The sequence below is a fragment of the Pseudorca crassidens genome, chromosome 11 (genome assembly GCF_039906515.1).
Source record: "Pseudorca crassidens isolate mPseCra1 chromosome 11, mPseCra1.hap1, whole genome shotgun sequence".
Taxonomy (NCBI): domain Eukaryota; kingdom Metazoa; phylum Chordata; class Mammalia; order Artiodactyla; family Delphinidae; genus Pseudorca; species Pseudorca crassidens.
This window is the reverse complement of record NC_090306.1, coordinates 294,595-319,108: the sequence shown is the minus strand read 5'-3', so window position 1 is coordinate 319,108 and position 24,514 is coordinate 294,595. Positions and strand designations below refer to the sequence as shown.

The 24,514-nt window shown below is 52.8% G+C and overlaps 1 protein-coding gene across 1 annotated transcript; it reads left to right on the top strand.

The window, feature by feature from the left end:
* Nucleotides 1-7,953: 7,953 nt before the first annotated feature.
* Nucleotides 7,954-24,272, top strand: TUBA8 (tubulin alpha 8). Its single transcript, XM_067755907.1, has 5 exons — nt 7,954-8,111; nt 17,087-17,309; nt 18,733-18,881; nt 20,425-21,105; nt 23,961-24,272. Exons 1-5 carry the CDS (start codon nt 8,109-8,111, stop codon nt 24,252-24,254), a joined length of 1,350 nt encoding a protein of 449 aa, XP_067612008.1. The 5' UTR covers nt 7,954-8,108; the 3' UTR covers nt 24,255-24,272.
* The last annotated feature ends 242 nt before the right edge of the window (nt 24,273-24,514 follow it).

The following is a 24,514-nucleotide window of genomic DNA, read 5'->3' as shown; positions in this document are numbered from 1 at the left end:
TCTAACAAGCGCTCTGTATTCCGTTGCATGATAGGCTCACAGTATAAAGCCCGTACCCTTTCCCCTGAATGCAGTGAAGCCTGTCCACCCTCTCCTAAACCTGAGTCTGAGATTAGCAGGTGGGGGTCACACCTCTGCTGTCTGCCTGCTGACTGCCTCAGCCACAGGGGAGCTGAGAGCCGGCCTCTCACACTCCGGACACTCCACTTCTGAACCGGGGCTCTTGCGTCCACTATTCCCCAGCTCCTCCTTTTCAAGCACCTCTTTGAAACTTTTCACATCCCCTTGTCACTTTTTCTACCATCCGATGGGGACTGACAGGCATCAGGTAATATTTGGAGACTTGGTTGAAAAACGACAGGATTTTTGCGGAAGTACGTCAGCATAGAGAAGAGTCACTTTAACAGTAGCACCAGCATTATTGATGTGGAGAGGTTGCTTAGGCAGAAAACCAAAGTGTACGGTCCTTAGAAGGTAACCAGCAGCCTCACCCGCAGAGCTGCATTAAGTTCCGGAGAAAAGCACTGATGCTTTTATGTTAAGAGGCTTGTTTTCCAGATGCAACAGAGCGTAGTCCCTTCCTTGGCTCCTTGCTGCCTCTGAGGGCTCTGACTCTGCCCTTTCTGTTTCTTGGGCTGGTTTCCCTCTGCCCTTGGCCTGCGTGCTTGGAGGGAGCACACCCTCAGGGCTCTGCCGGCAGCTCTGCTCTGTCTGGTCTCCACCCCCATCTCTGACCTCACAGGCTATTTGTTTTTTATTTCTTCTTCTAGAGTTTCTTTGTATATAAATTTTTTCAAATTTGGTTATCGATCCCATTTTCTCCTGTTTTTAAATAAAAATATACATACTGTTTTATTCCTTTTTTATTTTTCAAAGAAGTGGCATGATTTTGAGGAATATAAAGGAATATAGGTTATTATAATGTGTACTTTTGCTGGTTTGGGTTCTAGCTCTGCTGCTGCATTGCTCTGTAACTTTGCAGAAAGCACTTAATCTTTAGGTCTCAATTTTCTTACCTTAAAGATGGGGATAAAATTTTTCTGCCTTATTTTCTTTACGATACTTCTGTATCATATGAGCAAAAGTCCACTAAAAAAACTTTGAAAAGTATTAAGTGATACATACATACACGGGATGGAGTATTTAAAACACCACGAAATATTTACTATTATAAAATAGGATGGTTAAGTCTTTTTTTTGCGGTACGCGGGCCTCTCACTGTTGTGGCCTCTCCTGTTGCGGAGCACAGGCTCCAGACGCGCAGGCTCAGCGGCCATAGCTCATGGGCCCAGCCGCTCTGCGGCATGTGGGATCTTCCCAGACCGGGGCACGAACCCGTGTCCCCTGCATCGGCAGGCGGACTCTCAACTACTGTGCCACCAGGGAAACCCAGTTAAGTCTTTCTGATAAAATAGGTCTAAAATATTTGAAATAGATACGTGAAATAGGTTACACAGACACTGACTTTCCATATGGGCACATTTAGTTGGATTAAGGAAGACTAATGGCCCACTAGGGATCTGTGTCTAGTTACACAGGCAAATGCAAATCAACGCTTTCTCTCCTCTTTTTAAATAATCAGGACTAGGCCAGGAAATGACACGCCCTCTGCCTCACCTTTACTTCAGGCCTGTGGGAGGAGGAGGGTGGGGCTGGAGAGTAGGCTCTGTGAGAGAATATTTGCTGAAGACAAAGGCTGGGGGTTGTGGTCTGAGGGGGTGGCTGTCTCAGAGACAGGGAGAGTTCACGACAGGGAAGCAGGTGCAGGTGGGCACTCGAATTTTAGAGATGGATCTGTGAGCCGGTACTGCTGGGGTCAAAACTCTGACACCAAATTGACCAGAGTGAAAAATAGCTGGGGTCCAAGCCTGGCTCTGCTGCCACATGGGATGACCAGACTTTACTTTCAGATCTGTGAACAGGCCACGTTACTCATTATGTTTGTAAGACATGAAATGTGTTCATTCAAACAACCTTACTAAAAACCCCGTAGAAACATCTCCATCTTCTCTTCGATACATATGCCTATTGTTTGCCATAAACATATATCTAGTACTTTCAGTTCTGCGGTTTTCATTTAATATGATCATCTATTCAGTTTTCAGCATTGCCGCTTCTTTATGTATTTGTTTCCTGGGGTTGCTGAGACAAAATTAGCACAAACTGAGGGGCTTCAAACAACAGAAACGTACTCTCTCACAGCTCTGGAGGCTGGAAGCCCACAGTCATGGCGTCTCTCTCCGGAGGCCCTGGGGAGGGTCCTTCCTGCCTCTTCCAGCTCCCAGAGCTCCAGGTGTCCCTGGGCTTGTGGCCGCATCCCTCCTGTCTCTGCCTCTGTCCTCATGTGGCCGCCTTCTCAGTTTCTATGTTTTCTGCTTTTCTGTCTCTTTTAATGTCGCCGAATTTAGGAAACACCGTAATCCAGGTGATCTCATCTCGAGGCCTTAATTACACGTGCAAATGAGGCGACAGTGGAGGTTCCAAGTGGACGAATCTTTGGGGTCTCAGTTTTCCATTTTAGCAGCCATGTAACCCTTCCTACTGATGTGCTGGCCATTCTAGATCTTGCTGACATTTTGCTAATGTGAGCAACAGCGCTGCACAGACTGTGTGTACGAAGGCCATGTAACTGTTATTTTCCTTGTGGGTTATTTTCTTGGGATAGTCTTCTGAAGCAGATTTATGGCAACGGTGAGAGTGGTTTTCCAGCTCTTTTAACATGCTGCCAGGGTGTGGCCCAGAAAGGCTGGATGTCTGTGATACCCACAGCATTATGTGAAATATCTGGAAAACAGAGAAGCCAGCAATCGTTTCAGTGTCTGATAGGAGGCAGATATCCAACAAGTGAAGAATCAGCTGCATGCAGAGCACCAAGGCCTCAGAGAAGACCTGACCTGACCGCCTTACCTCTTCTGTGGTGCCGCTTTACCCCGTGCAGCTCGTTCGGTGCTTTCTGAGGGGCTGGCGGCTGAAGAAGGCGGTCACCGGATTGGTAACAGAGCCTTGGGTGAGGGCGGGGGCTTCCCCTGGCCTGTGAGCCACTTGCCCCTGTTTGTGAAGGAGACGAGTTTTCTTAGTTCACCAAGCTCAGGGTTCTCTGCACTTCGCCTCCCATCCCAGCTGCCTTGTATTTCTGCCGAGTTTTCTGTGCCTGACAGGTGATGGCCTAATGGGCTGCCCCCTGGGAGGTGAGCTTAGCAGGGATCAAAGGCAATGCCATGAAGTGTCCCACTTCTGACATCAGCCAGTTGGCGGGAGGGGAGCAAGGGGAGAATCCGGGCCGTTAGGAAAATGCTTCCATCCCCAGCTTAAAACAAGGCCACCCAGACCCTCCATGGTTGGTTTTGGAAGGGGACGCGCCTTGGAGAAGGGTTGGCTGGACCGTGTGTCTCCACATCTGCGCCTCTAGATTTCAGTGCCGCAGCCGTCCGCCCTCAGAGGGGAACCGCTGCACCCGCGACCCTGTGGCCATCGATGCCCCCTGCCCATCCAGCGCCCTGCAGTGCCTGAGACACAAGCGGGGAGTCCGGTATTCAGATGCGAGTGGTCTTACGGCAGGCGGTCACCGGAGTTAAATCCATGTGGCAAGTGCCTAAATCTAGATAGTCTGGTTATGAAACAGAGTCCCCCAGCAGCGTGGGACCCGGGAAGTACCGGGTCTTCTTTCTCCAGGCACCCGTCGCCCTCTGCGGTCAGCTCCACCTTTAACACCCACCCCTGGAGCAGCTAGACATTTGACCTCCAAGTCTAGCCGAGCATGACAGGCCTCTAGCTGAGGCTCAGTCTGGAGGTGATGACTAAGCATGGAGTCTGACCCCCTGAGTGCAAACCCCAGCTCTGTCTCTTACCAGCATGTGATCAGGAATGACAGCTAACACTGCTAAGTTTCTGATTCTTCACCTGTAAAATGGGGGTGATAAGAGTGTTAAGTTCAGGGCCTTGTTGCGAGGAGTAAAAGAGATAAGCACCCAGCACAGCATCTTACACACACAGTGCTGAGTCAGGGAATGTGTAAGGAACACACACGTTGTGAAGGCCGGCCCCAGGGGCTTCCCTGGTGGCGCAGTGGCTAAGACTCTGCGCTTCCAATGCAGGGGGCTGGCTTCGAGCCCTGGTCGGGGAACTAGATCTCACACGCGTGCCACAACTAAGAGTGCACATGCCACAACTAAGGGGCCAGTGAGCCACAATGAAGGAGCCTGCCTGCTGCAACTAAGACCTGGCACAACCAAATAAATAGCTAAAATAAATATTAAAACAAAACAAAACCAAAAGACTGACTCTCCTCCTGGGGGATTGATAGGAATGATCTTACCTCCTACTCAGATGCGTGTGGCTCAGCACTTTAGGCATCACTATAATTATCGTATTGGAGAATACGACCCCATAGCACTAAATCCACACAAGAAGAAATAACATGGTCTCTGGAGTCTGGTGGATGTGGAGTGATCGCTTTACAAGGCCTAAATCACACTGGGAGGTTGCTTTCTCATGAATAGCCCAGACTTTTTTTTTTTAATCATTGCAAAAGCTAATTTATTTCACTCTTTTTATAAGAACAGAACAAACTCTTGATCCCAGTTGGGCCCAAATCACCTATTTTCGAGGCTGATTTTTTTTTTTTAATTTAATTAATTAATTAATTTTTTGGCTGTGTTGGGTCTTCGTTGCTGTGCACAGGCTTTCTCTAGTTGCAGCGAGCAGGGGCTACTCTTTGTTGCAGTGCGTGGGCTCCTCATTGCAGTGGCTTTTCTTGTTGCAGAGCACGGGCTCTAGGCACGTGGTCTTCAGTAGTTGTGGCACGTGGGCTCAGTAGTTGTGGCTTGTGGGCTCTAGAGCGCAGGCTCAGTAGTTGTGGCGCATGGGCTTAGTTGCTCCGCGGCATGTGGGATCTTCCTAGACCAGGGCTTGAACCTGTGTTCCCTGCATTGGCAGGCAGATTCTTAACCACTGTTCCACCAGGGAAGTCCTCAAGGCTGATTTTTTAAAATCTCTACAGGGAGCAGGGAACTTTAAAGCTATTAGAGCAATGCTGCTCTCCTCTGTGAATAGCCTGAATTTGACTTCAGTTTTTCCACCTGCAAAAAAGGGGGACTGTGTTAGGGTTCTCCAGAGAGAGAGCACCCATGGGATATATGGAGACACACACACATGCGCACGCACACACACACACACACACACACACACACGCACGCACGGAGAGAGAGAGAAAAAATAAGGAATTGGCTCACATGATCATGGAGCCCAAGATCTGGAGTCTGCAAGCTGAACCCAAAGTAGCTGCTGGTGTGAGTTCCAGTCCAAGGGCAGGAGTATCTCAGTATCTCAGCTCAAGGGTCAGGTAGGCAGCTGGTCCCTTTACTCAGCCCTTTTGTTTAATTCAGGTCTTCAACTGATTGGATGAGGCCCACCCACACTGGGGAGGACAATCTGCTTTCCTCAGTCTACTGAGTCAAATGTTCATCTCATTCAGAAACACCTTCACAGACACACCCAGAATGATGTGTGGCCGAGTGTCTGGGTGTCCCGTGGTCCAGTGAAGCTGACACATAAAGTAGCCATCACAGGGACTGAAGACACGTGTCCTTCCTCCTTTCCAAACTTCTACTCAGAAAGAAAGGATGGAGGTGGGCTCCAGGTTGCCACAGATCAAATAATTGTGAGACAGAGGTCTTAAAAACCAAGAAGAAGTAGATGTTTTTTACTCTTAAAGACGGTCAGGCCACTATCTGAGTCTTTTTTTCACTATCTGAGTCTGAATGGGCTGCCATAACAAAATACCACACACCAGGTGGCTTAAACAACAGAAACTTATCATCTCACCATTCTGGAGACAGGTAGCCCCAGATCAAGGTCCAGCAGGGTCAGTTTCTGGTGAGGCCTCTCATCCTGGCTTGCGGACGGCCACCTTCTTGCTGTGTCCTCACCTGGCCTCCCTCTGTGCATACACTCCTGGTGTGTATTCCTCTCCTTATAAGGACACCAGTCCTATTGGGTCAGAGCCCCACTCTTACGACTGCATTTAACCGTAATTACCTCCCTAAAGGCCCTATCTCCAAGTACAGTCACACTGAGGGTTAAGGCTTCATATATAAACTGGAGGGGGCGGAGTACCCATCTTTTTACCTCCCTGGAACCAAAAGATATCATATTCAGCATTTATGGTGTAGACATGGCTCCTTCCAACCCTTAACCCCATAAAGAGGAAAGATGATGAGGTTCAATGAATTATAATGAAGGCTCTGAATGCCATCATAATTACCACTGTTGTCATTATCATTTTTATCCCAAGACATTAAGAACCTGTTCATGACATATTTGGTGGTTTACAAAGAGAACTCGAAAAATCAATTTACTCAGCAATGTTTATTGAGCATCTTTGATGCCCTTGACTAGCTACTTTTGAGGGGGAGGGAACCAAGATGAATAACAACCCCTGCCTTCAAGGTGTACCAGTTTTGTAGCAATACTTAAACACATGCACACGTACACATACCAAGAATCCAAAGTGGAAAGTGATAAATGTAATGGAAGTGATAAAGTGACAAATGTACACTCTGGGAGTTTGGAAGGGAGATAAATGCATAGTTGATAATAGTCATCATCCTTTATTGAGCATTTACCATGTGCTTGGCAGTTAGCTTAGTCACGGTTCTCAAGTTTTAGGATCTTACATTATAAGGTAGACAAAATTCAACTCATAGTTTACTAAGCACTGTATGTATCGATGGGTAAAGCATTGTGTCTGAGACTCTCTCAGATGCGAAGATGATTAAGACACGTGTCCCGTCCTCTAGAAACTCATAGTATAAATAGGAAACTACAGGAGTGGGTGCTCAGCAGAACAAATTGCTATAAAATAAAAAAGTGTTCTCACTCTCTACTGGCCGGAGATAGGCACCTGTCGGGAAGGGAAGGGAAAGTGAATCTGTGTTTGTGCTTGGACATTTGGCGAGTCTCCACGTCCGGCCAGAGCAGCTCTACGTGGTAATACCTTGCGGAAAAGCCACGGATTTGCCTGGAGTGACATGGGGTTGGAGGTCGGGGCCTGAGGAGAGCGGGAGAGGAGACAGAAGTGCCTTAACTCTCTTTAGCACTGAATGGACTCTGGTGGGGAAGTTTGCACTGAGACCAAGGATCAATGACGGTCCTGCCCACCACTAAACTGGGGAGGGGAGGGGAGAGTGAGGGAAGTTCAGTAAGGTGGACAAAATCTGAAGTGTGAAGAGAGGGCCAGACCCGTTGTCCCCACCCCCTGCAACCAGGGGAAGCGGGGCAAGCCCCTGGCCCTTCAACATCACTTGTGGTCACCAAGAGAAAGGCTTATTACTGAGCAAAGAGGCAGCCAGAATCCTGGTATCGTTGTGCAAGTTCTGGGCTTAAAAGTAGGAAGAGGGAGTGATGAGAAATGGATCAAGAAAGAAACTTGAAAATAATGGTGGAGGGAGGAGTAGAAGCGGGAACAGAGGACGCACTGAGCACCTGCTATATTCTCACTAATTCTTATCTCAGTTAATCCCCCAGTAGGCAGGCCGGCCTCCATGGAGGCACAGCGGGCTTCAGAGCAGAGGCTCCACCCCTCACTCAGCACAGGCTGACGAGCGGCAGCAGGGCTGAGCTCGGAGCCTGTCCCTCCCACCCGGTACCCTGCCCCACCACTCCTGCACTCCCCCGGGTTGGGGGTGACTTCGCGAGCTGAGCCCCAAGCAGGTGCCTTTCCTGCCTGGGCCGGGCCTTCCTGGCGCAGCTAGTGTTTGGCCGCAGGAAGAGGATGAAAGTTTGGGGACCGTGAACGTTTATTCTAAGCACTTTACATTTCTTCCTAAGCGGCTGGAATTACAAAGGCTGATCCTACAGACCCTAGCGTGGGAGCCTGGAGCCCAGCCGCGCAACGCGCGCGTGCGGCGCCCGGGCAGAGACCCGAGCCGCGGGTGGGCGGGGAGGAGCGATTGTGACCTGCCCGGTCCCTCCCTCGCCAGCACTGTGATGCTGCAGGGCAGCTGCTGGCCCCCTCCCGCCTGGTGTCACAACAGCGGAGGCGGCTGTATCTGGAGCAGTTGGAGTGGGCAGGCCCAGCCGGGAGCTAGCGGGCTACGGGAGCGGCCGCGATGGTGAGCCTGCCGGGCCGGGGCGCGGTGCGCTGGGGGTTGGGGGTACGCGGCGCCCAGCGCAGGGCCGCATCCACGCGGGGGCTTGCAGCCATCGCTTTGGATCTAAGGAGTTCGAAGTCTCTTGGGGGTGTCAGTTCAGGGTCGAGGGATTCGTACCCTCGGGCGGAGGACAAGCCGGTGCCAGTGCCCCTTCTCGTAGAGAGAAAGTAGGGACGGGGGCGAGTTGCCCCTTAAAGGGACCCAAGGGAGATGTGCACACTCAGGTGAGGGGAAGGGGGACATGGGGGCCCTCGCAGAAGAGGTGAGGCTCTGAGGCATCACCTTGAGGCAACTCAGGAATCCGAGTGGGGGAGGGGCAGGCAGTCCAGGGATTCCCAGAGGCTGGGGGCGTGGGCGGTCAGGTCCCTACACCCAGCCAAATGTGACAGAGCCCCGAACGTGTCAGGGGACTTAGGGCGTCACAGCCCCACGCCTGGGGGCTTCGTTCTCCTTTCCCAACCCCGGCCATCTGGCTTGGGCTTCCCAGGCCCCCGGCACCCGCTCCAACTCCCCAGTTTTTCCAGTGGTCCAAGCCAGAGGACTCTGGCCCACAGGGCTCTCCTTCCGGAAGGCGGGGGGTGGGGTGGGGCTTCAGACCTGTGGTTTCCTACCCTGGCCTCTGGTCTGCCCGTCTCCTTCGCGGACTTACTTGCTGGAGAGGACCTCCCCCACCTCCTCCCTTCACCCCCTGCCCCCCTGGGCTGGGTAAATTTGCCTCCAATACATTTGCCCGGACGCCTGGAAAACCAGAAATCTCCTCGTCCAGAGCCCGGCTGTCTGGGCCACTGGGAGTGGGGTGGAAAGGTTGGGTGGGGAAGGGGGCAGAGTGAGCAGTCTCACAGGCCAAGGTCAGGCTTTCCGCACTCTTGCCCGGGTGTCAGTGACCAGCAGGACAGGTGAGGACTGCCCTCCTCCCGGCCTCTGCTCGTTCTGGAGAGTGCCCAGGGCCCCTGGCTCTGGCCCCAGCTCTGCTGAGTCTAGTCCAGGTCTGTCCCGCACCCTCCCTCCCCAGAGCAGCCTCCTCGTGGCCAGAGGAATCCACTCCTGCCTGAGGCCCCTGGTGCCGGGTCACGGAAGGAGCTGAGCTGGGAGTTCAGAGTTTTGGCTCCTGTCTCTGCAGCTAGCTGTGTGACTTCAAGAAAGTCACTTAACCTCTCTGAAGTGGTTTTTCTCATCTACAAAATGAAGAGGGCTTATGGTTCAAATTTTCAAGGCTCCACCTAGTTTTACTATTTTAACCTTTTTATTACAGAGAATTCCAAACATATACAAAAGAAGAGTGTTATAATGAACCCCTGTATATGCCTTATCCAATTTCAACAGTTATCTACTTATGATGAGTCTTGCTTCATTTACTCCCCTTCCCCTCTCTCCCTGTTATTTTGAAGCAAATCCTAGGCAGCATACTCAAGATTTGATATTTAATATTTATAATATCTAGCACATAGCTAGTGCTTTATAATTTTCAAAGTGCTGTCTCTTGCACGTTTTACTTCTGACCTGAGAGCCATAGTGAGTCTTAGAGGGGATCCCATGATTCTAATCCAGCTCTCTGAGCAAACTTCAACGTGCATTCAATAGGCCAGTTTCTGAAAATACCTAATAAACCAAAAAATGTAAAGTAAAACCTTATTTTCAATGTGCTAAAGAAGTTGAACGATGTTTAACTGAAAACCTATGGCTGAATATTCTGGAAAGAGAATATCTTTATTTTGAAACACTGAATTTTGTATAGCAGGTTCTATTTGGAACATTAATGTACATGGGCAGCACTGTCTTGATGGGGAAACTTTTTTTTTTTTTTTGCGGTACGCGGGCCTCTCACCGTTGCGGCGTCTCCCGTTGCAGAACACAGGCTCCCGACGCGCAGGCCCAGCAGCCATGGCCCACAGGCTCAGCCGCTCCGCGGCATGCGGGATCCTCCCGGACCGGGACACGAACCCATGTCCCCTGCATCGGCAGGCGGACTCCCAACCACTGCGCCACCAGGGAAGCCTGGGAAAACATTTTTATTGACCATTTCACACTCACAGAATCTAAATTTACTTATTTATTTATTTATATTTATTTTTGGCTGCATTAGGTCTTCGTTGCTGTGCACAGGCTTTCTCTAGTTGTGGCGAGCAGGGGCTACTCTTCGTTGTGGTACACGGGCTTCTAATTGCAGTGGCTTCTCTTGTTGTGGAGCACGGGCTCTAGGCGTTCAGGCTTCAGTAATTGCAGCACGTGGGCTCAGTAGTTGTGGCATGCAGGCCCTAGAGTGGGTGGGCATCAGTAGTTGCGGCACGTGGGCTCAGTAGTTGCGGCACATGGGCTCAGTAGTTGTGGCACACGGGCTTAGTTGCTCTGTGGCATGTGGGATCTTCCTGCACCAGGACTGAAACCCGTGTCCCCTGCATTGGCAGGCGGATTCTTAACCACTGCACCACCAAGGAAGTCCCCAGAACCTCTTTTTCAAAACCCCTTGACTCATTCCTGAAAGGCTAGGCTGACACATCTGCACACCTGGACCCAGAGTCCCACCCGTGCCGAAAGGACTCTCCTTCCTCCAGTGGCTGGGCTTCCCTCCTGAGGGTTGGGGAAGGCTGCCCGTGTTGAGGATGGATGCAGCATTTCTGTAGTTTCTAGGTGAGGATTTTAGAACTAACCCTGTAACTGAGCATTCCCATCTGCTCCCAGGGTCCCTCTGGTAAGCAGGTCTCCTGGGAACTGAGACTGTGACAACTTTTTTGGTGTCGGTGATTCCAGGCCTCAGAGAACGTGTCTGTGGTTCACGGGGGGAGTTGAGAACACAGCCTCCTCACTGCACTCCTCTTGGGGGGGGCGGGCCCATGAGTTCAGGTGGGAACTGGCATCAGATGGCAACAAAGAGCCTGTCTTCCTGCAGAAATGGGCAGCTAGAAGGCAGAGTGTCCTGGGGGTGAGGTGGATGCTGCTTCCGAGTCCACGGGCCTCTGCAGATGCCCTGAGCGGGCGGCGTGGCTGAGCCCCACAGGGCCCGGGCTTAGCTTCCGACTCCGAGCACCCCAGGGGCTGCGGTCACTAAGTGCGGGTCCCCAGAGGTCCCTGGGCACGTGCTCTGGGTGGCAGCAGAGGCCCCACCCCCAGGCACTGTGTCCACAGGGAGCGTCTGGGCTACAGTTGGGCCCATGCAGAGCCTGGGAGTGAGGCTGCAGCTCAGTGACCTCAGTGACCTTGAGAGGAAGAGAGAAAGTTACAGTAATTTTTGAGGAGGAAAGAGCTAGTGAGTACACGGCTAGTGATGGGGTGGGTGGGAGGATGTGGCTCTTGGGGGCAGAGTAGACCCACTGCTCCCTCCCTTTGGCCACCAAGGGACTGACAGGACTGTCTGTGACCTTTGTGGCTGACGTCCCCCGTCGGCATCGTCCTGTTAGAATTTCTCCCAGATGAAGAGACCAGGAGGAGAGTGGGTACCGTGTGCGGCGGATTAACACTCGCTCGCTTTCTCCGGCACCTGACCTCAGTGTCGGCTGAAGCTCAAGGGCCTTTGGCCTCAAAGGATCTAGAGAGTCTAGGAGTCTACGACCAGCCCTGGCCACTCCTGAGGGCCGTCTCTGCCACCCCTGTTGCTGCCCTGCTGCAGCGCCTGCAGCCTGATGTTAACTTAGGTCGACTCTGTTCCTGCTGTTTCTGGCTTGCTATCTATTCTTTGAGTCCAAATATGCTCTAATTGAAGAATTTTGAGCAGAGGTAGTGCAGTCTTTCGTGAACCACGTTGTTCTTACTTTAATTATCCCTCTGGAACACTGGTTCTACTTTTTACCTGTCATCTCCGACCTAGATCCTGAAGTGTAGGTGATTTATTATCCTAGCCTGACAGCTAGAAGTAATTGGGTCTAAAAATATGCTTCCTGAAGGCAACTGTGTGGCCCTTGACCCACAGGTGGTCGGGGTATGTGGCCTGGTCTCAGGTTTTCACTGGCCTACACTGTCAGGTCCCTTCCAAGATAATATGCCAATTACACTGTTTTGTGATAGTTCGAAACTATTTTTAAAGCTACAAAGCCTCCTTCTGCAGAGGATTGCAGTGAGCTTATCAGAGTCCTCTGAGAGCAAATGAAAAGGAAACGATTACTATTTAAACAGAAATAATATAAGGTTGACCTAAGGAAAGATTCCTTGCAGTGGAGTTATAAGAGGACTGCCAGGTTCTGGAGTGTCTTTCTTCTGCTGTCCTGCAGAACTGGGCGCCCTCCCCGGGGAGGATGCTCGTGGGCAGCTCTGATGCTGCTTCTGCCCAGCCTTCACAAGCCTACACTTCGGACAAACCAAGCAGTCTGTGGGAGCTGCCCTAAATTCTCCCGCCTCTCGTTCACACTGCTCCAGAGTCCAGCTGAAACACCTGCTGGCACACCTACATTCTCCAAGATGTCTGCAAATATTCCTGCTGAGGGAAACCAAGCTGCAAGCTGTCTTTTCTCCTTTGAGCTCCTGTTGCCTCTCAGGCCCTGGCCACTCCCCTTGTTAGATGGACTCCAAGCCTCAGCAGGGTTTTCTTTCCAATCACCCCTGCTGCAGTCAAGCCCTGTACTCGATGCTGGGTATCTGGCCAGGAAATGGGGGCTCCTTGCTCTCCACCGGGTAAGTCAGAAAAGCAAAGAGCGGCTAGGAGCCGTGCAGTAGAGCAGTGATGGGGAGGCGGGGGCTGAGGGAGGGCGCGTGGGGCCCCGGCTGGTGCGGGGCCTTCCAGACCTTCTGCAGGAGGGGACGACTAATGAGCGACTTGAAGGGCGAGTGGGAGTTGGCCCAGTCCCTCCTGATGCCGTCTTGCAGACAACGACAGTAGCTCTGTGCTGTGGGAACCAACAGAGCAGGTCACTTTGGTAGCCACCCAGCACTAGGTCTGGGGAGGGGTGTCATGCTTTCCTCGAGGAAGTGCGCTCCTGTGTTAGGTCTCTCCAGCTCCCTCACCTTCACCCCCTGGACTGCTGGGCCGGAGGCTCCAGCACCACTGGTGGGACCCCCTTCATCTCACAGGGGCCCAGGAGCAGAAAGCTGGCCTGAGCCCTACAAGCCCAGGGTCAAAATAGAACTGAGGGAGGAGCAGTGTGAGAGAGAAAGCAGGAACTCTGCCCAGCCAGAGAGGGAATCTGAAACATGAGTTTGGAGCAAACGCATGATGTAAAGGCCCTCTGCTGAGTCAGCTCACCCCCGGGCCCCGGCCTCGGCACTCACCACCCGGAGAAACAGTCCTGGTCTTGCAGGGAGGGTGGCCCACTTTCAGAGGCTCCCACCGCGGGCCCTTCCGTTTCTCTCTGCGATGGAGTTTTTTTGGTTTCGAGGTTTGCCGTCCAAGCTTGCCTTGCTCTCTGCTATCAGGCTTGTGCTGCCGTAGGTGTGGCCCACTAGAGCCCAGGGGGTTAAGAGTGCAAACGAGGCAGGGGGGTGGGTGGTGTCAAGGAGAGGACTCGGGCGGAGGTCAGAAGACCTGGATTTGGGGCCAGGCTCTTGCCCTGTGAAATTTCCAATCTGCCCCTTTACCTTTCTGAGCCTCAGCTTTTTCACCTGTAAAATAATGGGGTGGGAATCATATTCGGTGATCCGTGAGGCCAGCCCAGCTCTAGAATCCTGAAGGCTCTGAGCTCACATAACGTCCCTGGTCATGGCAGATGGGTGACCTGTCTTGGGCATGAGGGCCGGCCCCCAGGCCGTCCGCACTGGGGGTGCTTTGCGTGTTCCTGTATAGAGCCTCCAGGCAGGAATGGGGTGGGTGGCAACGAGGCACAGTGGCCAGAGGAGCCGTGGGGTCCTTGTCCTCTCAGAGCAGGTGCAAATGGTGCACAGACCTTAGCACCATTAGTTAAATGAGGGGCTCACCTAACTGTTCATTTCACTGGTGATTTCTCATGTGACTTTTTGTAATTAATTAATTTATTTAGGCCGTGCTGCGTGGCTTGTGGGATCTTAGTTCCCCGACCAGGGATTGAACCCTGGCCCCGACAGTGAGAGCACCCAGGTCCTAACCACTGGACCGCCAGGGAAGTTCCCCCCTCCATAACTTTAAAGTTCTCTTTTGCCCTGACAAACTGGTCTCTTGGTCATTGCTAGTTGAATCAATGACAGAGTGAAAAGGGACAGGAAGAGCCTGGCCCTTCGCAGTGGGTCGTTAGGGTGAGGGGAGCCGTCACTTGGCTCATACTGTTTCCTTTCTTTAATTTTTGTCATTTTAGTATGAAAACCGTCAAACCTTCAGAGAAGTACGGTAGTGTATCGCCACCCATATATCCATCATCTAGATTTAATAATTACTATTTCTCTGCCATGTTTACTTTACCTGATGTGTTTGTGTTCGGTAGTTGTGGCACACGGGCTTAGTTGCTCTGTGGCATGTGGGATCTTCCTGGACCAGGGCTCGAACCTGTGTTCCCTGCCTTGGCAGGTGGATTCTTAACCACTGTGCCACCAGGCAAGTCCCCCCCACACCATATTTTGATTTGTTCAAACCAGAATTCAGTTAACATTCACATACTCCATGTGGATGTTATGTGTCTTAAGTTCCTCCTGATGTGGGTCAGTCCCTCCTTCACCTTTGTTTTTCATGAGTTAAAAAGATTGGGTCAATTTCCCTGTAAAATGTCTCACCTTCTGGATTCATGTCGTTTTCTCGCCATGTCCCTTATCCCTTGGACCCCTGTGTTTTCTATAAAGTGGGAGCTACATATAAAGGGTGTAATACGTTAAGGCTGAGTACTTTTTTTTTTTTTTGCGGTACGCGGGCCTCTCACTCTTGTGGCCTCTCCAGTTGCGGAGCACAGGCTCCGGACTTGCAGGCTCAGCGGCCATGCCTCATGGGCCCAGCCGCTCCGCGGCATGTGGGATCTTCCTGGACCGGGGCACGAACCCGTGTCCCCTGCATCGGCAGGTGGACTCTCAACCACTGCGCCACCAGGGAAGCCCCTGAGTCTATCGTATACGTCCCGTTACTCTTGTGAATTAGTGTAACAGAGAAAACTGCTCCTCCTAAGGAGTGTGTGTGTGTGTGTGTGTGTGTGTGAGACTGATTTCATCTGGGGAGACTGGCATATTGACTAGCATGAGGTTAAAGGGGGGTGAAAACCTCCGTATCACCGTGTTGGTGGTTTTCAGGACCCTGAGATCCTTTACTCTTCCTTCTCTGACCTTTGATCTTCCTGAAATACCCCTGTTTCCTTCCAGAAAGGCCCAGGGGATGCCTGGAGGATGGTTGGGAGGTGGGGTCACAGGACAACATGTGGGACCTGCTCCTTTCAGGTCTCTCCGGGTCCCCTCAGTTCACACACCCCCGAGGAAACCACAGCTGCATGTGAAGGTGTGGTCTGGTCGGTAGCTGCTGGTTATGGGGGGTTCCTGGGGGAAGGACACTGCTGCCTTAGGCCTGAATTGAGTCCGAAGATAAAGTCGTTTCATTGTGAGAGGAACGTAGCCTGAGGTCTCCGGCTTTCCACCTGTGCCTCTTCCAGGTGGAGAGTGAAGCTCCAGTAATGAAAATGCATAATGATAAGAGCAATCACAACAAAAGTGATCGAGGTAACTTATGCTTTTCAGATGAAGGGGGTTTACGTAACTCAGCCCAGGTCACACAGCGCAGCATGTAACTTGAGAGGCAAGATTTGTGCCCTGGGGTGTGGGTGGCTGTGAGCAAAGCCCTTTCCTGGCCACCAGCCTCACAGAAGCACAGAGGCCAGGGCACAGAGACAGGTGTGGAGCAGTGCCACGTTGTATAAGTGTTAGGGCACCGGCTCCTGACACCGCTGGCTTCCCTGCACCCACACCCAGGGAGCCCCAGGGTCCCAGGAGTCCCATACCCCATGCCCAGCCACGGTCTCTGGAGGCTCTGCTCCTGGCTTGGGTTCCCCGGAGCTGGAAAATGCCAGGTCGGGTCACAGTTAAGAATAGAAGGCCACAGAGCAGGCACGTGCTTCCCTGCCCAGCTCCATCTGGAGCACACAGTCTCCTTGCAGGGCCCCTGCTTCCCCGGTGGGTGTTGGGGGTGACGAGTACACCGTCCCAGCAAAACCATAACACACACTCACACACTCACATCCACACACACACACTTACACATATATACACACATACACACGACACGAATGTACACAACACAAACACACACGCACACCCCTCCCCATCCTAAGCTGTTAGTACCAGGACCAATCAGGTAACTGCAGCTTCACACCAGAGTAACATGGAGAAAAGGACACTCTAAAGGTCAGCTTTACTTAGCACTTGGCCTGACGTGGGCGAAGGAGCAGGTTATGGTGGCCACAGAGGAACTTTCCAGTCCCTCAGAGTTCAGGAGGCGCCTACTTTGTCCCCTCCCAGCCCTCCCTTGCTGATGTACTGATCCTTTCTCATTCCTACAGTTGTAGCCAGAACACTAATGACACCCATGATACAGACTCCAAAGTACATTCCACCGTGTGCTTCCCTGTTCTGTGATGCGGAGACGGGGAGCGCGCGCGCGCGTGCGTGCGTGCGTGCGTGCGTGTGTGTGTGGCGGTGGCTGGGAGGCTCAGGCTGCAGCAGGAACGGGAGACCTGCGCCGGGCACGGCAGTGGATTTGGGAGTGGTTTCTGCTGTCCTCACTTGTTCTTCCTTTGACCGGCTCCATCCGTGCAGGAGTCTCGTGGTTTGGAATTAGCCCAGTTTCCTCCACGCAGCTGCCCTCTTTTTCCTTTTCTTGACACAAAGGATTAACCCTGGAAAGCAATCTTTACAGCAAACCACAAAGCTGCGGTGCTTCTTTGGAACCGAGTCTTGATCCGGAGGCTGTGGTGCCCAGACCCCACGTGGCTGGGGCGTGGCATGGCGGGAGGCATGGGTGTCCTGCCCGTCGAGTTCCAGGGATGGACAGGTCCTCAGAGGTGGGGGCCTGGGGGCCTGGGGCAGAGGCATGGCCGGGCTGGGGCTCTGACTGGGCTGCTCTCTCCCCGCAGCGGGAATGCATATCCGTCCACGTGGGCCAAGCAGGGGTCCAGATCGGCAATGCCTGCTGGGAGCTCTTCTGCCTGGAGCACGGCATCCAGGCCGATGGCACTTTTGGCACGCAGGCCAGCAAGGTCCAGGACGACGACTCCTTCACCACCTTCTTCAGCGAGACCGGCAACGGGAAGCACGTGCCCCGGGCCGTCATGGTCGATCTGGAGCCCACCGTGGTGGGTGAGTGTGGGCCAGGGTCCCCGCACAGGGACAGCACCGGACTGCAGAGGCCGTGGTGTCTGGGGAAGCAGATCTGCACGTGGAAGGGGTGGCTCATCCGGAGCCCCCCACCACGTGACTCTTGGCTCCTAGAGTTCTCCGCAGTCTCGGGATCTCAAGTGGGGATCACAGATCTCTGCTCCCCATTAAACCTCCAACCTAGTGCTCTCCACCGAAATCTGCTGAGACAGAGCGACATTGCCGACATTGTTTATTAAACACTAAGGGTCAAAATACAAATAATTTCAGAAATTATAAGGTGCCCTCCAACAGTCAGTTTCCCAAAGTGTATGTTTCCGCTCCTACGGTAATTGCAGTCTGTCCCGGCGGCCTGGGATAACCTTGCAGCGTCTCGCACACGAGACGAAATAGCAGCAGGCGCTTCCTCTTACAGCCAGAGGCTGCCGTAGGTTAGAATGAACCTCTTCTGGATCTTAGGGAGCAGGAATTCTGACTTGTGTTGGGGCAGGATTCTTGCTCTCCCAGCTCCCCCGGCCCCAGTACCCCCTGGATCAGTCCTCGCTCTTCATCAGGATTTTCTCATCTTCAAAGTCTGCTCACCAGCGAAGGTGGACAAGTCCCCCAGGGATGTCTGGGCACTGCCTGCGGTGCCTGAACACTGTTTCTAGGGCCACAGACCCCAGGCCCTCTATCCCATGGACGCTTGTACAAATACAGAAAGGGCAGATGAGCTTCCCAGGCCACTGCATAGATGGGTGCTTTCCCTGGGGGAGCAGAGGGACCCTGTAGAAGAGAGGGGCTGTAGGTGGGGCCTGAGGCACCTTGGCCTGCCGTGTGTCCACCTTGCGTGGACCTTGGAGGTGAGCAGAGCCCCCGGCCCCGCGGCCTCTCTTGGGCTCCAGCTCTTCTGGAGCCTGGAACATAGCTTTGCTTCAAAGTTGTTCTGAAATATCTCTAATGCCTGACATGTATTGTTGCCACCAGAGATGGAGGTTAGGGCTGGGACAATTCTGGGGGAGCCTAGGAGCCAGGCATATTCTGAATCTTTCTCTGTGTCCCTGGAACATTTGGATGCAAGTGAAATCGGGTTAAATTCTGGGGTAAATTTTGCAGCATGAATGAAAAACAGGAGGGAAGCCTTGTGGGTCCAGGGGGAAGAGGCAGTCAACTTTGGTGTTTGGCCAGCTTTGTAAACCCAAGGCTTTTTAAGGTCCAGCCAGTAGAGCAGCTAGCTTCTCATTGCTGCTTGAGTCCCGGGCTTCTGGCTCTGTTAGTGCCTGTGTTACCCTGGAATTCTCTTAGCCTCGCAGGTATATTATAGGGTTGTCTGGTTCCACCTCAATGGAGTTCAGTAGGTAGGGGTGCCATGTGTATTCTCGTCTGGGAACCAGGTAGTAACACTGACGGTCCCCTCTCTTGGTAGATGAGGTTCGGGCAGGAACCTACCGCCAGCTCTTCCATCCAGAGCAGCTGATCACAGGAAAAGAGGATGCAGCTAACAACTACGCGCGCGGCCACTACACGGTGGGAAAGGAGAGCATTGACCTGGTGCTGGACCGCATTCGCAAACTGGTATGTGTTTACAAGGGCAGGGAGCTGCTGAGCTGGACGTACTAGGATTCACCTCTCTGAACAGGCTGGGTGGAGGCACGTGACCCCTGGCTACAGGATAAACGCCTAAGATCTGGGAATTTCTGCTTATGTCCGTAAGAGGCATTCACAGGGCTCACGCCCCTTCCTCTGGCTGGATGTTGTGGGCTGCCCTCCAGGTGATGCCCCGGTGGTGTCTGGGGAAATTCCAGGTGTGAGAAAGGCGAAGCTCTTTGTTTCCTGGCAGCACAGTTTAACAAAGCATTTAACTTGGAAGAGAAGAGGAAGATTGTTGATCTATTTCAGCACTTACAAACAGCATTACCAATGTCAAATACGTTCCGTTTAATCCCCTAAATAATGATACAAAGGAGGTCTTGTCCTTGAACTTTACAGATGGGGAGATTGAGGGCCAGGATGGTTCAATAACTTGGTCTGGGTCCCGCAGCTAGAAAGTGGCCAAGTCAGGATCTGAACCGGGTTGGTTTGACTAGAAAGCTCAGGGTGGGTCCCTTGTACTTGATCCCCCTTTCCTAATCTGTACAACGGAAAAGGTTGGGCTTGATCAGGGGTCCTTGGGAGCTAAGGATGCCGAATTTTCTGTTTAGAGGAGGGCTAGTAGGGTTCATCAGTCTCAGAGCCATCTGTGATCCCTAAAGCTCAGAACCACAGGACTGAACACAGTCATAGATCCCGGCCAATGGGGAAGTTCTGTGACCTGTGAATTCTCTTAGTTCCGGTGAGAGCTGTCAGGTCCTTGCTTAATTATCACAACAACCTCATGAGATGAATTTTTTTTTTTTTTTTTTTTTGCGGTATGCGGGCCTCCCACCGCTGCGGCCTCTCCCGTTGTGGAGCACAGGCTACGGACGCGCAGGCCCAGCGGCCGTGGCTCACGGGCCCAGCCGCACCGCGGCATGTGGGATCTTCCCGGACCGGGGCACGAACCCACGTCCCCTGCATCGGCAGGCGGACTCTCAACAAATGCGCCACCAGGGAAGCCCGAGATGAATATTTTTTATTGTTCTCACTTTAACCAAGAAGAAACATGAGTCTGGAGGATTCAGTTCAGTAACTTGCTCGAATTTTTACAACTCGGAAGGGGCAAAGTTGATGTGAAATCTCAGGTTCTCTGACCCATTTATCTTCCGGAGCCACCTTCCAAGGTTGGGCTGGGATGTGTAGGTCTGCAGTTCCCGCAAGATCAAATGACTAGGGCTGGGGAAGTGGGCAAGGAGCTGGGGCCCTCATGGGGCAAAGTCATTAACCGCCGTGGCTCTGGAAGCTCATTCCTGGTCCAACCAGGCCACTGGGCTGGAAGCTTCATGGACCCGGAGGTGTGTGCAGGTTTGCTGCCCGTATTTTAGCGGTTCCTCCCAAGACTGCCGAGGCTCCTTTGTGTTTCCTTGCTCCTTCAAGGCTGTTTTGATTTCACCCACTTGACAATGTTGAGGGATAGAGTGGGGCAGACAGAGAGGCCCGTGAGGGAGTCCTCAGAGCCTTGTCTCGTGTCCTCCGCTCCCAGACAGATGCCTGCTCAGGCCTGCAGGGCTTCCTCATCTTCCACAGCTTCGGGGGCGGCACCGGCTCCGGCTTCACTTCTCTGCTGATGGAACGCCTCTCCCTGGATTACGGCAAGAAGTCTAAGCTGGAGTTCGCCATCTACCCGGCCCCCCAGGTGTCCACGGCCGTGGTGGAGCCCTACAACTCCATCCTGACCACGCACACAACCCTGGAGCACTCGGACTGCGCCTTCATGGTCGACAACGAGGCCATCTACGACATCTGCCGCCGCAACCTAGACATCGAGCGCCCGACGTACACCAACCTCAACCGCCTCATCAGCCAGATCGTGTCCTCCATCACGGCCTCCCTGCGCTTCGACGGCGCCCTCAACGTGGACCTCACCGAGTTCCAGACCAACCTGGTGCCCTACCCCCGCATCCACTTCCCCCTGGTCACCTATGCGCCCATCATCTCGGCCGAGAAGGCCTACCACGAGCAGCTGTCCGTGGCCGAGATCACCAGCTCCTGCTTTGAGCCCAACAGCCAGATGGTGAAGTGTGACCCCCGTCACGGCAAGTACATGGCCTGCTGCATGCTCTACCGGGGGGACGTGGTGCCCAAGGATGTGAACGTCGCCATTGCTGCCATCAAGACCAAGAGGACCATCCAGTTTGTCGACTGGTGTCCCACAGGCTTCAAGGTGAGAGCTGGTGGCTCGGTGGAGACAGACAGCTAGAGAAGCAGAGGGAGACACCAAGGATGGGGAGAAAGAGGTGGACACTCAGGGTCTTGGACTGATGCACATTCCGTGGGAGCTCTGGGATGAGATGGGAAGAGGGGCTTAAGCCAAATGTAACACTAATTTCATTCATTAATTCGTTCATTCACCTATTTTAGGTCAGGAGAGATTTTGAGAGGATTATTGGAAGAGGGGGAGGGCACTAGTGCAGTAGGGAGAAGGGCTCCACCTCTCCTGCCCTAAGATCTGCAGACATCTCAAAGGTCAGGCAGAAAGGACTTTTCTCTTACAGGGAGGAGTGAACGGGGCTAGAACGAACTTGTGTGCAAGTGGGATGAAGAGGATGACTGGATGGAAGTAGCTCTGATCTGACGGTAGATCAGAGAATGCAGTAACCAGATTATTCAAGTTGCTGGAGAGGTGTAATTCCCTCCTCTAACACCTCAAAAGATGTGTTCTTCTCTCCCCAGTTTATTTTGAAAAATTATTCACCCTGTAAGTTTTCATCGATTTCGAGAAAGGATAAGAAGTTTCATGGTTATCATATGGTTGTGATTCACATTATGAAACCCTGACATTTCCACTAAGCAGGAGTGAGCTGGGAGCCTGTTGTAGGTCTGCGGTCTGGGGAACACCAGACTCTGAGGGTTGGTGTGGGTACACAATAGCCAGGGAAGACCCCCAGCTCCCAGGACCAGAAGATGTCGAGCACTGGAAGCCGCCCCCTGAGTCGCCCTGGCCGGGCAGGCAGCTGCCCCTGCACTCGTGCCTGCTTGACTGCTTTGTCCTGTGTCCCACGGTCTCATCCGAGTCCACCATCAAAGCGGCTGCCACCATTCATGTTAATTAGACCCCTGGCAGGCCTTTAATAATTTAGAGGTTTGCTGAGCACCAGAGGTGGTTGTGACAGTTGCTCGAGACAGAGATGAGCACGTCTCAGTTTTCCCTGCTGGGACTTAACGGAAACAAGACACCTCATGCTGGCTTCTCAGCTGAGAGGCTGATGGCAGAGAGCATCTCCCACCCTGCTCTGCTCCAGCCACGTACAGAATCCTTTCCCCTGGACTGTGCCTATTTTTATGTGGCAGTTCTGGTCACTCTTGCGAAAACATTCAGGATCTTCCCCCAAGTTGTTGGGGTTTTTTTCTTTCAAATGGAAACAAACAACAAAACAATCTAGTAGTAAAATGAATAGGCAAAAAAAAAAAAAAAAAAAAAAAAAAGAATGAGATATGAGGGTGGTGGAGAAATTAACAAAAAGGACATGCCCCCGTATTCTTGCCCCTTTATTTTAAGCTGAAGCTCCAGGGTTATGACCAGAAAGATAAGGCAGTGCTAGAACCTTTAGCTGCTTCTCAGAAAGGCACATGCCGTGGGGGTGGATGGTGTTGAACTTCACCCTGTAGCATCCTCCCCAGGGTCAAGGGCTGCTACTGCTGAAAAGAGAGCAGAGTTGGCTGGTCTAGTGAAATGTCATGTGGCATTGCCTTCTCCCTTCTCCCTTTGGTCCTTCGCGCCTGTCTCAGCATCACCTCCACCCCCAAGATGCCACTTTTGTTTAAGAGGAATGATAGATCATTGTGAATTCATTTAGTGGGTTACCCACCTTGGCTGTACAGCCTGCTGCCACTCCCACCTCCACCTCTCAGAGGACATGCATTTTAAAGCTGTGAATTTAAGAGATTGTCAGTTAAGACCTGGTGGCCTGGTGGACAGGCATTTTGGGGCCAGCTCCATGGTTCTCAGTGTCCCATGAGTATTATCACAGTCGTCACCTGAGGCCCCTTCCAGGTTCCTAGAGCTCCTGGGGTCGGCTCCAGTTTGGGGTATGTGTGGGGAGAAGGGAGACTTCCGGGATATTAGCCCCCTCGTCAGGGTGGGCTGGATCAACTTGGAGGACCCTCCGTGCTGCCAGAACTTGGGGGATTGGCTCATCCAGCAAGAGTTTTAATTGACTTTCTTTGATTTCCATGCTTTTCTTCCAAGAAACCCCACTCCCCAGAGACAGAGGGCCTGGTAAATGCTGACACCATCCGCAGAACCTTTTGCATCTCTTTATTTATTGCTTGAGGATATCTTTTTAAAAATTGATTAATTAATTAAGTTTTGGCTGCGTTGGGTCCTCCTTGTTGTGCACGAGCTTCCTCTAGTTGTGGCGAGCGGGGGCTACTGTTCGTTGCAGTGCGCCGGCTTCTCATTGCGGTGGCTTCTCTTGTTGCGGAGCATGGGCTCTAGGCGCGTGGGCTTCAGTAGTTGTGGCTCGTGGGCTCTAGAGGGCAGGCTCAGTAGTCGTGGCACACGGGCTTAGCTGCTCAGTGGCATGTGGGATCTTCTTGGACCAGGGCTCGAACCTGTGTCCCCTGCATTGGCAGGTAGATTCTTAACCACTGTGCCACCAGAGAAGTCCTCTCCCTGATCTTTTAAACAGCCCTTCACCCTTGGCAGAGAAACTGCCCTAAACCTGTTGACAGCATAACTAAGAGGAACCCGAGATACCATTGGAAGGAGTGAACTTATAATAACCCCTGTCTGCTGGCACTGCACACGCGCCCTGCTTGACCCCCTGTTCCCTATCCTCATTTGCCTGCTTGAGTCTCCCACTAGGGTTTCCACCAGCCCTTCCCCTCCCCTTGAGTCTCCCGGCCCAGTGCCGCTTGCTTTTGCTTTCTCTCCCACACGCACCTCTCTACCCACCCGCCGTCCCACCTCCTGATCCCCTCTTCACATCCAGGCCTGCTGCCCCACCCACCACGTGACCAAGGTGCCCCAGCTTGTGTTATCCGCTGACTGCCGCATCTTCACCCTCTCTTCCCCAGGTGGGCATCAACTACCAGCCCCCCACGGTCGTCCCCGGGGGAGACCTGGCCAAGGTGCAGCGGGCCGTCTGCATGCTGAGCAACACCACGGCCATCGCCGAGGCCTGGGCCCGCCTGGACCACAAGTTCGACCTCATGTACGCCAAGCGTGCCTTCGTGCACTGGTACGTCGGAGAGGGGATGGAAGAAGGAGAATTTTCCGAGGCCCGGGAGGACCTGGCTGCCCTGGAGAAGGATTATGAGGAAGTGGGGACTGATTCTTTTGAAGAAGAAAACGAAGGGGAGGAATTTTAAATACAAACGTTCCTCGTGGCTGTGTCTCTTTATTCCTGCTGCCCCTCCAAGCACGTTTAACTTTTCCTAGAGCAGCAGACCCCGGCCTGGGTCCCGACACCAGTACCTGTGGGTGACGGGGCCAGCACGGACGCTGAGCTCTGCCAGGCCCTCCCGTGGGGGAGCGCAGCTCCGTGTCAGCAAAGGAAACGAGAGTCACTGTCTCTGGGTTAGGGTGCAGGCCAGTCACACCTGTGCAGAGACCTAAGCGGGATTTAAAA